General features: G+C 35.2%; 1 protein-coding gene across 1 annotated transcript; it reads right to left on the reverse strand.

Moving 5' to 3' along the window:
• Positions 1–807: 807 nt before the first annotated feature.
• Positions 808–1,943, reverse strand: LOC141690454 (uncharacterized). The gene is made up of 5 exons (XM_074495251.1): positions 1,767–1,943; positions 1,420–1,693; positions 1,241–1,340; positions 943–1,152; positions 808–865 (listed from the first exon to the last, which is right to left on the reverse strand). Exons 1-5 carry the CDS (start codon positions 1,941–1,943, stop codon positions 808–810), a joined length of 819 nt encoding a protein of 272 aa, XP_074351352.1.
• Between the last annotated feature and the right edge of the window lie 12,411 nt (positions 1,944–14,354).

Consider the following 14,354-nt stretch of genomic DNA (forward strand, 5'->3'; position numbering starts at 1 on the left):
TTTAAACTATTTTATATTGCGATAATATTGAAATTAAAGTATTATATATTGTTTATGTCTTTATCATTTCTAAATTGTTCAAAAATTGAATTTTGAATTTCAATATTTCAAACGTTAACAAACGTACAACGATAAATGATTCTTTAAAACACAAAATGAGTAGTAATATAATTTAAATTATAAATTATAATATTTAAAATTGATATTTTCATGTTAAAAGATTTTGGTTCAACATGTTAAAATGTAAATAAAATTTTAGCACAAAAATACATCGGATTAATATTATAATACTAATGAACTTAAAAAAAATCAGGTTATTTTGTTTTTAATATTAATAAATATTTTTAAGACTCTGATTACTAATTAATATAATTAAAATATGTTGATATAAGAAAATAATTTTTATGTTATATATTATATTATGTACGATATGATTGCTAATACTTATCTGAATCAATAATATATAATTCTAAAAATGAAACTTGTTGCTCTAACTACATAGGAGGTTCATGCATAAATTAATAAATTTATATTTAAACACTGCAGTAAGACAGCCAAAGTTACAATGGAACCAAGTAGTAACCCAGCACACTACTAACCAACCATACTACTAACGGGAGCGTTGGGAGACATAATATGACATGTTTGCAGTCTTGAGCATCACTTTCACATCCTTACAGAGCGAGACTGATTTTACAACACGTTGGGGCATTAACAACACCAAACATAATTATACAGGAAACATGATAATACACATCACAAACATTATGACCAAAACCAAAGTAATAGAGCAAAACCACTACGTTTTTAAAAATCATTCCCATAACTTGAAGGCTGTTGTTCCATCCCATTAACTTCCCAAAATCTACAAAAGAAAAGAAGCGAATTAGCAAAAAATCACAAATATTTGTGACAAACAATAAATAACTTCACAAGATATACCTTTTACGCAAGTTGTCCACTTTTGCACAATTGGAATTGAAGTCAAATGAGGTAGCAAGCATGCTGGTTAAGCTACATACACCATTATAGTCATTGCGAAGCATTCTGGCTGAGTGAATGATAATGATAACAGGATACTCCGTACAATCGTAGTATAAAATCTCAAAGGAATGCACCAATTCATCCCAAAGGCGTACTCTAACCTCATAGCTGCTTAGGCATAATCATTATAAACTCTCCACTAAACATTAATATTTTGAAGGAAGCATAAACCATATTCTATGAAAATTATATTAACCTGAAGTCAGAAATGGTAAAGTCAATATACGCCTGCTGCTCGCCTCTTTTATTAGTAACATTTTGAATGACCCTAACATTTTCCACGATTCCAGCAACATCTACATAATTATATATTAGATTGAGGTGACTAAACAGAATGAAGTATAAAATTTAAACAGACTAAAATAAAAACCTTACCTATTAAATAACTATCTTTAGGCTCAATGGTTTCAATATCTTGAAGATTGGTGAAGTAACACACATCATGAGGAATCAGACCCCAAGCATCAGGAAGAGGTGTAACAGATGTACCACTGGTAACAACAATGTGCTTCTGTCCTTTGAAACATCGATATTTTCCAGAGAAGGGCTCTACGATGAAGTTTCGTAGCATATAGTTTTTCCCTTGTTCAAACATGTCGGCTGCATCTGGAACTTGTTCACAACCAACCCAAGCATGCATACGCTTATGCTAAGACATAATTTGAATTAAATTACTTGCATAAAAATAAAAACAATAAGTTAAATATATGACAATAACTCACACATTCATCAATGAGAATTAAATGAAATCCTCTGAGCTCGCCAAGGACATTATTATTAGGCCATTTCCTTGCCACTCGTACCATTATGGTCCACTGCTCTGTTAACGTAATTTCCAGATCAATAAGATAGACATAATCTCCTTCCATGGAGATGAGGCCAGAGCAATTACCATCCATTTTTTAGAGAGCTTTACTACATGTAACACCCCCAGATCCGGGGTCGGGGATCCGGGTCGTCACGGTCTTTCTTTCCACAATATCACTTCACTTAATTAATAATAACCAACCTTATGCTGTGACCCCACACTAACATACACCACAACCCGTTATAGTCTCAGAGATGAAATTCAAATAAGTGCAAGTCTTTGAATCCACAATTTAAAAGTTATTACAACCCAAAACGATTACTTGATAAATTTACAGTTAATTGCCATTATCTGCCACAAGTTATAATTATACATAATTGATTCTCAAAAGCAGATGGTCTAATCTACAATAGATCTACCTCTGCAGCTATAGCAGCTACGACATCAACGGGAAGACGCGGAACGCTTTCCACGCGCTTGCGCTGGGTCTGCTGGAGTCTGGTCATCTTTCCTAACTGTTGTTGTGTGATGAAAGAAGAAAGCAAGGGTGAGCAGCAAGCCCACCAAAATAATATGCATAATTATTTACAGTATATGAGTCTACTCATAATACTCATGAAAGTCTTGGTCAAAAGAAATGAACCAAGTTGATCACTTAATGCGATGAAGTCGCAAAATATTCAGTATATATATATACATATATACTTTTCAAAATATTGGAAGTCCGCTTCCATGCATAATATACACAAAGTCCCAGTGTATAACTGTATATAAAAAAAATATCGTTGCAAGGTGATCTCATATATCTAACCTTGTCTCAACGTTTTTCTGAAAATCTTTGTCATTCATAAGACAATTATTAATTAGATATAAGTTCTAAAGATGAAGTTACCAAATACTTCACTACATTTATATCATTCCCAATACTACTTGAACTACAACCGTTCAAGTTATAATCAATTTCAAAAGTTCATCCCACTGATGAGACCACAAGATAAGACTTGAATAGATTCAATCTTTGAAAGATTATTGAATGAAAAAGTTATGAGATACTTTATTTAGTCCCGATATATATAACCACATATATATATCCCTTTAAACATTTCCTGGAACCTCTGTTATGTGAAGTATGAACAGAGTTCGAAACATCCAATGAATTTTGGAAAGGAAAAGAATTTTGGCATAAACCCGATATCTCGCTGATCAGGAAAAGATACCAATAAGTAACCTTTTCTACTAGTAGATGGACGAATTCCCCACTGGTCATCACCCTGGTCATAATTAAGACCTATGCTGGACTGCCACTCAGCCACCTATGCATTTGATGGACTCCCACTGAGCCACTTACACAATAATAGACCGTACCTCGGCCTGTCGCTTATGCCGACTCAATGAGAGGGGCTTACTTCCCGAACGTTGGGCAAGTAATCAATTCATTTACCAAAACTGCAACCTTGTTGCGAATATAAAATACACCACAGAGCCGGATTTCCCAGGTTTTGAGCGGGTATTTAAATCCCCTTTAAAAAGGAAGATCTTAAATATAAAAATGAGTTTTGGGATCCGCTCTGACTTTTAAAAATCATTTTGAAGACTCGAAAACACTTTAAAGAGTGTTTGGAGTAAGGCTGATTTAATGAAGTAAATCAGTCCCCAGAATATTAGAAAATATCTGAATATTATTAATTAAATAATATTCCCATAAAGAATAGCCTTTATAAAAATAATTGAAGTAGAAGTATTAAAATTTATACTTGAAACGAGTATTAAACAACCAAAGATATACTTATATGAAAGTATTATCTTTATTTGAATAATCGAAAATAAGTTTGATTATCGACATCTTATTCTTTAATAAAATAAAGAATATATCTCAGCAAATAATCGGAGTCATAGATCCTCAAATGAATATTCAAATAATATTCAATAAATAAAATAAGCTGAGTCATAATACCTCGAATGAATATTATAAATAATATTCACTAAATAAAATAAAGGAGTCATAAGTCCTCCGATGAATATTCAAATCATATTGAAATAATAAAATAAACTGAGTCATAACCCTCGAATGAATATTCAAATAATATTCATTAAATAATATAAAAGAGTCTTAAGTCCTCGAATGAATATTCAAAATAATATTCATTAAATAATATAAAAGAGTCATAAGTCCTCGAATGAATATTCAAAATAATATTCATTAAATATAAAGGAGTCATACGCCTTCGAATAATATTTGAAATAATACTCGATAATAAAATAAAGTTTAAAGTTATCGAATAAACCTTATTCGATTAATAGTTTGGAAAAACTATAACCATATATATATATAAATATATATATATATATATATATATATATCCATATCCATATAAACTCTACTCGGGATCCTCGACTCCCGGTTTTAGAAAATATTTTCACCTTTGGGTCCCTATACTAAGGGTATATGCAAGATACCGCTATCCTCTAGCATAGGTATTATCAACTGAACCAACAGATATATATTTCAAGAATATGAAACAGGCATGCATATATACCATATCACATGCTACAATATATCGCAAGAATTTGCTAAATAACCAACATGCATCTATCGCAAGATAATGCATATACAAGTGTATTCATCACAACAACAGTATAACGGATAAAATACTTGCATGAGCGACTGGGGGTTACGAATGGCTCGGGACGAGTCTGGTAACCTATAAACAACAAGTAAGTTGGAATTAAACCAAAGTCACTTGTAAATCTATACTTTAACTAACTTAGACTCTAACGCTTGTTTTGCGCTCACTGATTCGCTTAAGTCACTCGGGTACCCTCGGCTCCACCATTTTTAATAATTTAACCTTTACGAGTTTTAAAGCGATTCCTTCGCGAGTGACTTACCAACTGCCTAAAACACTTACCATAAATGTTTCATGCATTAATTAACCCTTTTTGGTCTTTAACCTACATTTCAAAGTAAGGCGAGGGGAAAAAGTTTCGTTCGTGAAACGCCGTTACTTGAAACGGTCGTTTCTCCTAAACCGTAAATCGGAATCGAACGAACTACATATCAACACGAAGCTCGTAATATGAGCTATCTAAACATGGCAGTGGTCATAATCTAGCAGGGGGTTCTCGGGTCCTAATGCTATGCACAAAAACAGTCCAAAGAAAATCGGACGTTACGACGGCTATGTTTACGCGATTTCCAATATTTTTAAACCATTCAAACCCATTCCAAATCAACCCCAAATCCAACCTCAAATCCATCATACAACAAACATCCATCCTTATCACATCGTAACAATCCCAACAAATCCACATTAACCATTTATACTATTCTTTATCATGAATTTAAACTACACTTAAGTTCATTAATCAACAACCAAGATTTACAACTTCAAAAACAACCCAAAACCCATTAATCTCTACATACACAATCATCAAGCCTCTCATGAACTCTAATACTCATTTTATGCTCTTGACTTTCAATAACAAAGCTTGGTCAAGAGATTATACCTTCCTTGGAGAGTGGAGAATCAAGGGGATGGCTTGGAATCATCTTTAAAGCCCTTATCCAAGCTTAATCTAAACAAAACTTCAAGAACACAAATTTTAGTTCTTGAAAACACTATTCACCATCTTCTTTGATGATTTATAGAAAAAGATTGGCTTGGATTTAGAAGCTTAAACTTATAGGAAGTATGTAACTATCCATGGGGAAGCTTAGATAATTACCTTGCTAAATAATAAGTGGAGGAGCTTGAACTTCCATTTTTTAAAAAGAGAACCCGAGAGCTTTATGAAGAAGAAGAAGAATTTTTGTGTTTTGCCTTGTCTTGATCTTTTGGTTGGTTGATTTGGTTTTGTTTTTGATTTAGTAAAGTACCTTCTTGCCCTTGGATTTGTGTGGTTACAAAGCCACCACACCTCCTCCTTCCCATGTCATGCTTATCTCATCCACATGATGTCATCCTTCCTTCCTTGTCCTCTTTCTATTGGTTGGATGACATCATTCCCACTAATCCCTTTGATTAACTTCCTAATCGTTTGCCTAATGACCGCTGATCTGTTATACGGTTCGCTTAACTTTCGTTCTCGTTTATCGTTTGAGGGATCATACCCGGGATCTTATTACTTAGGTTCCCTTAACCTTTCTCAATATATTATATTCCTTTTATGATCCTCTCCTATAATCCTTTAATTTCAATCCTTTTTATCCTGTTACCTTATACTCAATTCTCTCCGTATCTTGTGGATTTCCGGGAAAAATCAAAGTGTTCGGAATTGGATTCTGACGATCTTTACATACACTTATATACTTCATAGAGTACTAATAATATCCCATAAGATCAATAACAGAACCCCTACATAGCGTGGCATGAAAAGTTTTCTCGTTCAGCAAAAACACTATTCATAAGGGTTTCAAAATTTCTCAAAAATTGGGGTTATTACAGTCTCCCCTCCTTAAAAGGATTCCGTCCCGGAATCAGATAGAAAACAAATGGGGATACTTTCTTAGCATTGTGCCTTCTAACTCTCTAGTCAATTTTCCCACATTGTGGTTCTACCATCAAACTCTGACTAGTTTGATAACCCTTCTCCTAAGCACTTGTCCCTTTTCGATCTATAACCCTTTCTAGTTGCTCCATATAGGTTACGTCGGGTTGCATATCTATGCGCTCATATGCCCCTATTTGACTGGCATCCGAATTACACTTCCTTAACATTGATACGTGAAACACGATACGACCTGCTACATGTTCGGGGTTAGGGCTAGCTCATATGCTAACTTCCCAAACGTCTTAATATATCCAAGGGTCCAACAAATTGTAGACTTAGCTTTCCTTTCTTTCCGAGCCTCATCAATCCTTTCCAAGGGATACCTATAACATTACTAGGTCCCCTATTTCATACTCTTTATCCTTTCGTGTCAAATCAACATACTTATCATGTCCATCTTGGGCTACTATCAGCCGTCCTCTGATTAGATCTATCATATCCTTGGTCCTTTGGACTACTGCGGGTCCGAGCATCTTGCGCTCTACAACTTCATCCTAACATAAGGGAGATCGACATTATCTTCCCTCAAGGATCTCATAAGGCGACATCTCGATAATGACATATGATCTATTGTCGTAAGATAACTCAATCCGAATTAAGTGATCATTCCAAATTCTTTCAAGTCTATTGCACAGACTCTCATTATAGCTTTTATCATTAGAGCTTCTGCTTCTCAATACCCATTCTTTTCCAGTTCGTAATCGCTACTACCTTCCGTTCCTAATATTATACTGGTTATACTTTTGCTCGTTAGCGTTCTATAACCTTTTAATAACCACGTCAACCTTAGTATCACGAATGTGTTCCCATTCCGCATACTACCACCACTTTATTACTCCTTTTTCAGTTGTTTCTATTTTCCGGAATTTGATCAATCAAATAGAAGTAAAGGAATTTGTTGAGAGATCACTATGATCATGAACACTTGTTATATCGCATAGTTAGTACAGAAGGTGGCCAGCCTTTAGTACTTGACAAGCAATTAAACAATAGTTGGTATCCTACTCGGCTTCTATCACACAGATAGATAGTCATTCGACAATACCTCCCCTTCTGGAAGGGTTGTTCTTCTCAGCTTACATGAAATGAAAAGAAGAGAAAAGAACGAATTGAAGAGAATTGTATATTCATAAAAAAAAAATTATTGCCATAAAATATCTGGCTTGGAATCTACCTCTGAACTATAGAGGTTTGTCATAGAAGAACAAAACATATATGTATTTATATCAACATCAAGTATTATAGCATCGCATTTCACGTGCCTAAATATTTTCGCTAACCCGTCCATCATTCTATGGACCCATGCCCTTCCTCGAGCTTATACACAATTACCTTTGAAACTCCCTCGACATCGAAAATCGAATCTGGGATCTCATTCTAGACATCATCGTTACTTGAATTCTATGCTTGCACCGCAACCTTCCTCGTATAATAATACGACTCTCTATTGATAATAAAGAATAATAATTCACTAGGTAGATACTCTACTTAATTAGTCTATCAATGATAACTTATACACTACCACGACCCGATTAGTGGTACTCAATCTCAACACCCATTCCAATACAACTCTCATGGTTGTAATCAGCTCACTACTCGCAGAATCATTGCTGCCTTACTATGGTCCACCACTGACCCACTGTAGTCATTCATTTTCCATGAAATCTTAATAACTAACCATACGGAGTCCATACATCTCGTATCTAATTCTCCTAAGGAGTTAACATAACCACCAATCACAATTCATGAAGAACACTCCAAACTCTGACGTACTTTCATGACATGAAGCAGATAAAATTTGCAGAAGAGTTTCGCTCAAAGCAATGATAGCAGGTTAATACCATTCTTAATCATATGCCTTCAATAGAAGACTTAACTCAAAGGTTCGTCTAGTCCTTTTTGAAACATGGTCCTGGCTTATCTCAAGATAGGACCTTCTAAGATAGATAGCCCGTTCATGGCGATTACACGAATTAAACCTTTACCAACTACTATTACGGTTGGGTATTGCACAGTCATCAGAAGGAATGTCAATCTTCCAAACCATAATACAACCTTCATAGCTTTAACCATCATCACTGTATTCCTTTGGCACAAGCGCCTATAATTATCCTTTTACCGTTAAAGTGTCGGCCACCTCTTTGGCCTTTCCTGATAGTAATAGTTCCTTATAATCAATGTCTTTTAACCACCTTCAACTAAATTTTCTACCTCATTTCAATCACAGCTTATGTGAAGATGTATTCCTTAAAATCTGATGAGTAAAAAAAAAATCATCATTTTTCCATAAGTTATTGCCTCAGTCTTTAGAGGTTAATCACTGTCACGACTGACTCTCAACTATACTTAGAACATCTTTTATCTTAAGTCCTAATTGCCTAGAACAATTTCAACCTTTACTGGTTTGATCCATACTTTCTCGTGGTTTAACACGTGCCCCACTTGGCATCATTATAATTACGTCATATTTCCTTTATCCCCATTTCCATTCTTGAGAATTTTGAATATTACCTTTTTCCTTATAAAACCTCTAAGGTTATCCTTCAATCGTTCCTCCTGTATTCCCTAGATACAGGGCATATCACAATACCATTTACTAATAGTAGAACCATTGTTTATATACTTCTGAAGAATTTCTCCACTGATCCTTAAAGGTTGTTGTTACCTTAACCCTTTCCCAATCATACTGTCAAAACTCATACTGTCCCTTTTAAGGGTGACATGCCAACCTTTATGCAGTCCCCTAGGATTCATTTTAAGTTACCAATGTTCTATCCTTAATTCCACCTTTTAAAAAGGTACAAGCATCCTTCCATGGATAAATAAAGTCATATATCCCTGATATGGGTATCTTATTCAATCATTCCCACCTCGATAGTAAATGCCTAATTTCACAATAACATCTGTATACAAAATGAGGTTAATCAAAATGGCCTCCAAAAGATAACAACGGTTATCCGCTTTTCTTGCCTAATCTGGTAACGATAACATGGATGTTCTGGAAGATATTGGTCGTGTTCAACGTGAACTTCTTCTTAATAATTCCTTATTTACTTTTGTTGTTTATCTCAACAGTCACCTCAATGTTGGGATATCTTTCATATATGGCGTCTCCCTTTCTGGGTATCATGCCACCGGTCTTACACTTCACCTTCTTGAAGGTCACTTCCTTCATCCAATTTTCTTAATTTCTTACTTTCTTATCCCCTTAGTCTATCCGCGTCTCATTATTTATCCTTCGAATTATCTCAAGGTTTCCTCGAATCCTCCCAACTTACAGGGGATAAACTATATGCATCTCTTATGCCTTCAACCGTCAACTTTAACTCATGGTGAATCACCCTCATCCTGACGATCATATACTTTTCTATTTCTATTAATAGGAGTCTTTAGGGTTTCCTCATACCCAACTCCCTTATCATTCCTCAAACTCTGTTGCCTTTTTATTCCTTTCCACTTCAATTCCTTTTTATTTTCCTTTCTCTTATCATTATTTCACGAACCAACACAGCATAAGCATTGATTTCAAATATCCCGTCATTCTGGATTCGCGTCTTCAGAACGAATCTTAACAACTTTTACAGCTTAGATTCATAATTCATCATACTCGCCTGCCTTTGTTCTGGCTCTAAAGCTTTTACACTATTCCATAACCTTGGGAATTACGATCCCGAAAACAATTGGCTGAACTTTAATCAGTTTATTATAATCTCTTGCTCCGTGCCTTCCTTGGCCTTTCACCAGCGGGTGGTCTCTCTCTTGGGAGGGTGAGTGATAAAAACAGTCTTTTGTGATTCGTCAATCATTTAGAATCTCAAATGATTCCTATATTTCCTTTAGCCAGGCTCTTGCCTCGACTAGGTCAACCTGTTCCTTGGAACTCTGAGAGCTTAACGATTTAAAGGTCATGAAAGAATTTCCTGCCGCATTGTCCCCTCAGGGTGGTGGTTGGGGATAATAGTCTAAGTTCTGTCTAGATAGGTCCATGAATTGCCGTATAGGAGTACCGTCTCGGTTCTCCTTTCCTTACTCGACTTTCTGTTTCCTTAGTATGAAATGTTTCATCCTACTCCCCATAATTGGGGTCATCTTTTAATTTAAAATCCTCATTTTCCTCTCCATTATGTCATGGGTTCCTTCTATCTTGATGGCGACCTCCCTGACTATCACGTTCAGGGTTTGCTCTAAATCTTATTCCTCAAACTATGGCTCTCATCTAAGTTCTCATCCTTACGCTCTTGAACTTTCGAAACCCAAATTCTATAGGAATACCCCATTATTCCCTTATCATCTTTCTCGGTATTAATCTCATATTTATTTGTTGGCTCTCTGCCTTCATTCATCACCTTTCTCTGGCACAATATGCTCTTTTCCGATAATTCGGACTGTATTGCAATCTCAAACAGCTTTTCGGTACCGGCTCCGGTTACCTTCATATCTATTTCCATTTTTTTTTTTTTTTTTTTCTCAATCTCTTATCAACTTCCCCAAAGACATTAACCTCTTGAGTCTCTCCTTTTTACTAAGGGCATCAGCCACCACATTGGCTTTCCCCGAATGATAAAGAATCTCCCAATCATTATTCTTGATTAGCTCTAACTGCCTCCTCTGGCATATGTTGAGCTCTTTCTACGTGAAAATGTACTAGAGCACTTATGGCTTAGGTAATTCTCGCACTTCTCTCCATACAAGTAGTGCCTCCAATCTTTAGGGTAAACTATTGCCACGAGCCTAAGCTCATGAGCGGGGATATCGAATTTCATACTACCTTAATTGTCTTGACATGTACGCGATTACCTTACCGTGCTGCATAAGCACGCACCCTAAGCCCTTGTGCGAAGCGTCACTACACTTCACAAAATCTCCTTTTCCATCCGGCAATGCCAGCATAGGGGCCATCACCAACCTCTGCTTCAGTTCTTGAAAGCTGTTCTCACATTTCCCTGTCCATTCGAACTTCTCAGTCTTACGAGTAAGCCGCGCTAAAGGGGCTACTATCTTTACAAACTTGAACGAACCTCCGGTAGTGACCGGCCAATCCTACCTCTGGTAGTCGACCAAACCATGGTCATCAATTCATCAGTGGTCCTTTATCCAATCCTGTCAGGATCCTGCATGGGGTCCTCCTCAACAACTATCCCTACTAGGACAACATCCTCAATATCAACATCATCCGATCTTACATTAGGACACTCTATCGGATCCACAATCCGATCTCCAATTAGTAATAAAGTATCATCGCGATGTTGCTCCTCAACCTCAGGGTTCGGAGTCCTGCTACCATATACGATAACGAACTACGCTCCTATCACGATATTTATAAGGGTTCCCATAAGGGTTTTAACTGTCAGTGCTACGTTAGGTAGCCCGACTATGAACTTGGCAAGAGTTCTTATTATCTTAGTTAACTTATTATCTTAACGTCCCATCATCTCTGAGGTTTATAACGCTTAGCTCTGATACCATTTCTGTAACACCCCCAGATCCGGGGTCGGGGATCCGGGTCGTCACGGTCTTTCTTTCCACAATATCACTTCACTTAATTAATAATAACCAACCTTATGCTGTGACCCCACACTAACATACACCACAACCCGTTATAGTCTCAGAGATGAAATTCAAATAAGTGCAAGTCTTTGAATCCACAATTTAAAAGTTATTACAACCCAAAACGATTACTTGATAAATTTACAGTTAATTGCCATTATCTGCCACAAGTTATAATTATACATAATTGATTCTCAAAAGCAGATGGTCTAATCTACAATAGATCTACCTCTGCAGCTATAGCAGCTACGACATCAACGGGAAGACGCGGAACGCTTTCCACGCGCTTGCGCTGGGTCTGCTGGAGTCTGGTCATCTTTCCTAACTGTTGTTGTGTGATGAAAGAAGAAAGCAAGGGTGAGCAGCAAGCCCACCAAAATAATATGCATAATTATTTACAGTATATGAGTCTACTCATAATACTCATGAAAGTCTTGGTCAAAAGAAATGAACCAAGTTGATCACTTAATGCGATGAAGTCGCAAAATATTCAGTATATATATATACATATATACTTTTCAAAATATTGGAAGTCCGCTTCCATGCATAATATACACAAAGTCCCAGTGTATAACTGTATATAAAAAAAATATCGTTGCAAGGTGATCTCATATATCTAACCTTGTCTCAACGTTTTTCTGAAAATCTTTGTCATTCATAAGACAATTATTAATTAGATATAAGTTCTAAAGATGAAGTTACCAAATACTTCACTACATTTATATCATTCCCAATACTACTTGAACTACAACCGTTCAAGTTATAATCAATTTCAAAAGTTCATCCCACTGATGAGACCACAAGATAAGACTTGAATAGATTCAATCTTTGAAAGATTATTGAATGAAAAAGTTATGAGATACTTTATTTAGTCCCGATATATATAACCACATATATATATCCTTTTAAACATTTCCTGGAACCTCTGTTATGTGAAGTATGAACAGAGTTCGAAACATCCAATGAATTTTGGAAAGGAAAAGAATTTTGGCATAAACCCGATATCTCGCTGATCAGGCAAAGATACCAATAAGTAACCTTTTCTACTAGTAGATGGACAAATTCCCCACTGGTCATCACCCTGGTCATAATTAAGACCTATGCTGGACTGCCACTCAGCCACCTATGCATTTGATGGACTCCCACTGAGCCACTTACACAATAATAGACCGTACCTCGGCCTGTCGCTTATGCCGACTCAATGAGAGGGGCTTACTTCCCGAACGTTGGGCAAGTAATCAATTCATTTACCAAAACTGCAACCTTGTTGCGAATATAAAATACACCACAGAGCCGGATTTCCCAGGTTTTGAGCGGGTATTTAAATCCCCTTTAAAAAGGAAGATCTTAAATATAAAAATGAGTTTTGGGATCCGCTCTGACTTTTAAAAATCATTTTGAAGACTCGAAAACACTTTAAAGAGTGTTTGGAGTAAGGCTGATTTAATGAAGTAAATCAGTCCCCAGAATATTAGAAAATATCTGAATATTATTAATTAAATAATATTCCCATAAAGAATAGCCTTTATAAAAATAATTGAAGTAGAAGTATTAAAATTTATACTTGAAACGAGTATTAAACAACCAAAGATATACTTATATGAAAGTATTATCTTTATTTGAATAATCGAAAATAAGTTTGATTATCGACATCTTATTCTTTAATAAAATAAAGAATATATCTCAGCAAATAATCGGAGTCATAGATCCTCAAATGAATATTCAAATAATATTCAATAAATAAAATAAGCTGAGTCATAATACCTCGAATGAATATTATAAATAATATTCACTAAATAAAATAAAGGAGTCATAAGTCCTCCGATGAATATTCAAATCATATTGAAATAATAAAATAAACTGAGTCATAACCCTCGAATGAATATTCAAATAATATTCATTAAATAATATAAAAGAGTCTTAAGTCCTCGAATGAATATTCAAAATAATATTCATTAAATAATATAAAAGAGTCATAAGTCCTCGAATGAATATTCAAAATAATATTCATTAAATATAAAGGAGTCATACGCCTTCGAATAATATTCGAAATAATACTCGATAATAAAATAAAGTTTAAAGTTATCGAATAAACCTTATTCGATTAATAGTTTGGAAAAACTATAACCATATATATATATAAATATATATATATATATATATATATATATCCATATCCATATAAACTCTACTCGGGATCCTCGACTCCCGGTTTTAGAAAATATTTTCACCTTTGGGTCCCTATACTAAGGGTATATGCAAGATACCGGTATCCTCTAGCATAGGTATTATCAACTGAACCAACAGATATATATTTCAAGAATATGAAACAGGCATGCATATATACCATATCACATGCTACAATATATCGCAAGAATTTGCTAAATAACCAACATGCATCTAT

This window comes from Apium graveolens, chromosome 10, assembly GCF_009905375.1.
Source record: "Apium graveolens cultivar Ventura chromosome 10, ASM990537v1, whole genome shotgun sequence".
Lineage (NCBI taxonomy): Eukaryota > Viridiplantae > Streptophyta > Magnoliopsida > Apiales > Apiaceae > Apium > Apium graveolens.